General features: G+C 35.4%; 1 protein-coding gene across 1 annotated transcript; it reads left to right on the top strand.

The window, feature by feature from the left end:
- Window positions 1–42: 42 nt before the first annotated feature.
- LOC118751664 (GDNF-inducible zinc finger protein 1-like) lies at window positions 43–2,921 on the top strand (the record flags this gene model as incomplete). Its single annotated transcript, XM_036486476.1, is given in 4 exon segments — window positions 43–238; window positions 723–1,170; window positions 1,815–2,012; window positions 2,064–2,921. Coding segments are annotated over 4 exon segments (1,221 nt in total). The 3' UTR covers window positions 2,464–2,921.
- Between the last annotated feature and the right edge of the window lie 419 nt (window positions 2,922–3,340).

Here is a 3,340-nt window from a genome sequence, read left to right as displayed (position 1 = left end):
CACTTGCCTGAAATAAAACACGATATCGAGGATGTTGAGGCGGAAGCTAAGCCTTATGATGAAATGCCTATAAGTCACGAAAAAGTGGACACTGGATTATGCGAGCCTGAAATAGACATTTTTTTTGGAAAATTTGGAGTGTATGGAGGGCAAACTGAGTTTGTGGCTGCTAAAACCGAAGAGGATGAGTCAACGATGGGTGATGATTATTTCAGTATTCCTTTAATGGATTCACTTGGTAAGCGTAAGTCAAGGGAAATCTTTGGCTATTTGTACAACGATTTAGGGGTGGGGGCGGAGGTGGATGGGATGGGTTTTTTGATTCGATTCACGCGTTTGGGCACAGCAACCCAAAATCTTTGTACAAATTCATAAAGAGTACCCGATGATCTTGTTTAACGTTTCAGAGGATATCAATATACCTACATATCTGTGTTCATATGCAATATTAGCTTATGTCGAAAGGCTGGCTTTATAATGCGGCATTCGCAGCATACAATTGCGAATGACTCACTGGCGCCGAGCCGTTGTAGAACTTTGCAAATAAATGAGCAAGAGGTAGTTCCGCTACCAGCAAGACAATATTCAAAGAATAAAGGGAATGCCGCATTATACTAAAGCCAGCTTCCCGACATAAGCTACTATTCCATACGAACACAGATATGTATACGCATAATATAACCACATCTAATTATTTCAATTAAAATACCATAAAATATTAGACATTCATTCGAAGGATAATAAATGTGAGGCGCAAAAATTAAATGTTGTGGTTGAAAACAAAGGAAAAGCGAGAAGAGGACGCCCAAAAAAAATCGATAGCCCTCCAAAGAAAAATAAGACCAACATTAAAGAAAAACCAGAGCGAAGAAAACGGACTGCCAATAAAAAGAAAACTCAAAGCAAAGATATTGCGCAAAAACCCGAGCACTCCATCAATTATGGTGAAAAATTAAAAGCTATCCAAAAGGCTGATGAATTTTTGGCGAAAAACACAGAGTTAGATTGTTTCATTTGTAAGGAGAAGTTGAAAGATTTTAAGGACCTTAAAACTCATTTTCGACAAAAACATAAATGCGCTGGCTATGCGGTTTGCTGCGACCAACGTTTTCTCAAACGCACATTATTTGTAGATCACATACAACTGCATAAGAATCCAGATTTTTTCAAGTACGTACGTATGTATAAAAATATATTTGCATATCGATAGCTGAGTGGAAGATGGATTTATCCCTATCCCTATCTCAGAATTTGATTGAAGAACGTCCTATTTCAGAATTTTATTGAAGAAAATTTTCTGAGATAGGGCGTTTTACAATGGGCTGCCGAAATAGATCGATCTACCACTCAGCCAGCGATATGAAAATATCACTACGCGCGTATTGCATAGAAGGACTGACTCTACGTGTAATTCTAAGCAAATTTGCCGAAGAGCCTATGAGTGTAAAATCATTTGGGGTTTGACCAATTGCGAAAATAGGTTTCAAAAAAAATTTGAAAATTTTCACTGTTCGCACTTTGGTGGAAGTTTAAAAAATAGTATAAGTGCAGAAATAGATTATTCATACCAAAAAGCATGTTTTTATACAAAATTTCTCTTCTTTACGACACTACAGCAAAATGCTAAGAAACCTATTTTCGCTATTTTCAAACTCCAAAATGATTTTAGACCCCTTGTTTATTCGCCAAATTCGCTTAGAATTACCCGTAGAATCCTTCTGTGCTATACGCGCATAGCTGAAAAAATCTCAAATACAAATTGACCCGCGCTAATGCATGTATACCGGTTTAATTGCCTATTGTTCATCCCTTAGGTGTTCAATATGCCAAAAACAATTGATAAGCCGCAAAAATTACATCAATCATATGCACTCGTTACACCCAGCAGCTGAAAATCTTCAATTTGCTTGCAAACTTTGTCCGAAAAAGTTTATCAAACAATACATTTTAGATAGTCACATAAAGATGTGTCATATGTCTAAAAATCACGTGTGCAAACTGTGCGATAAAGCGTAAGCTGTGTTATTTCTTGAATTGTCCACATATTTATGTTAACGTTTTAGTTTTGCCAACATCTGGACTTTAACTCAGCATGAAAGAGCTGTACATCGAAATGAATTTGAATCTGTTTGCGAAATATGTGGAAAACGTTTAAGAACCACGGCAAATTTAAAATATCACATGGACAACATACACAACACGGAGCCACGTCCAGAGGTGCAGTGTACAGTATGTCATAAATGGCTTAAGAGTGATCATAATTTGCGCAAGCATATGAAATCACATCGTGATGAAGCATCTGGTGTAGTATTTAAGTGTCCTCACTGTAATGTTGAGAAAAAATCAAGAACCTCGCTTTCGTCTCATATACTTTATCATCACTCAAATAGAGTTTTCACTTGTACAATGTGTGCAAAAGAATTTAAAACTCCAACTAAATTGAAGGTAGTTTCAAATGTGTAATATATTAAGGGATGTTTTATACTGTCATATTGTTGTAGGTCGTATTTTTTTTAACATTATTACCATGGTTGTGAAACTCTAGGATGCACAACTATACGACAGTATACAACATTTTGTGAGCTCCCTAATTATTTGTATACCCGCGCACTGTTTTATTAACTTTGTTCGCATAACGGTTGTTTATAACAGCCTAAAGTAAACGCGATAGATATAGGCATACATATGTGTGTATTAGGGTGATCCAAAATAACTAACTTAACGAATTTATGGCCTTAAAAGGACTAATTTACTGAGAAGAAAATAATGGCAGGAATGTTAATCCTGCGATCCCGGAATCCAGGGCTCCCGGCCTTTTGAAGGTCCCCAAAATGCCGGGATTCTCGGCAAATAATCCCGGGATCTTCGGGATTTATATTTTGCACGGATGGCAATAATGGAAAATTCTTTTCATGACCAGTATTGCCTATATCACTTTTTTTATTTAATAATTAATATTTTTTATAATGTCTAGCACATTATACATATAACACCACACGATAGTAAATTTTAAATACAAATATCAATATATTCGCGAAACCATGGACCAAATAGTGTAAAATTGCGTTTTTAGATTTTCACTCTAACGTCAGTAATTCAAACAATTCAGAGAAATGTGCTTAGAGAAGAATATGGGATCAAATTAAAGAGGAAATTCTGTAGAATTTAAACGGATTCAAGTTTTTGGTGCAGAAGGACTGGTAAGTATTGAAAATGTCCTTTTAAAATTTTATCATTGAAATTTTGCAATATTTGTTTATGAAATAAACATAAGTTAAGGACTTATATAAACTCGATAAAATTCTCGAATTGCGTCCTATTTTTATCACCTAAAAAAATT

Source organism: Rhagoletis pomonella, unplaced genomic scaffold, assembly GCF_013731165.1.
Source record: "Rhagoletis pomonella isolate Grant_MI unplaced genomic scaffold, Rhpom_1.0 Rhpom_scaffold_00890, whole genome shotgun sequence".
Classification (NCBI taxonomy): Eukaryota; Metazoa; Arthropoda; class Insecta; order Diptera; family Tephritidae; genus Rhagoletis; species Rhagoletis pomonella.
Note: the sequence above shows the minus strand (reverse complement) of the source record. Positions and strands in the feature narration are given on the sequence as shown.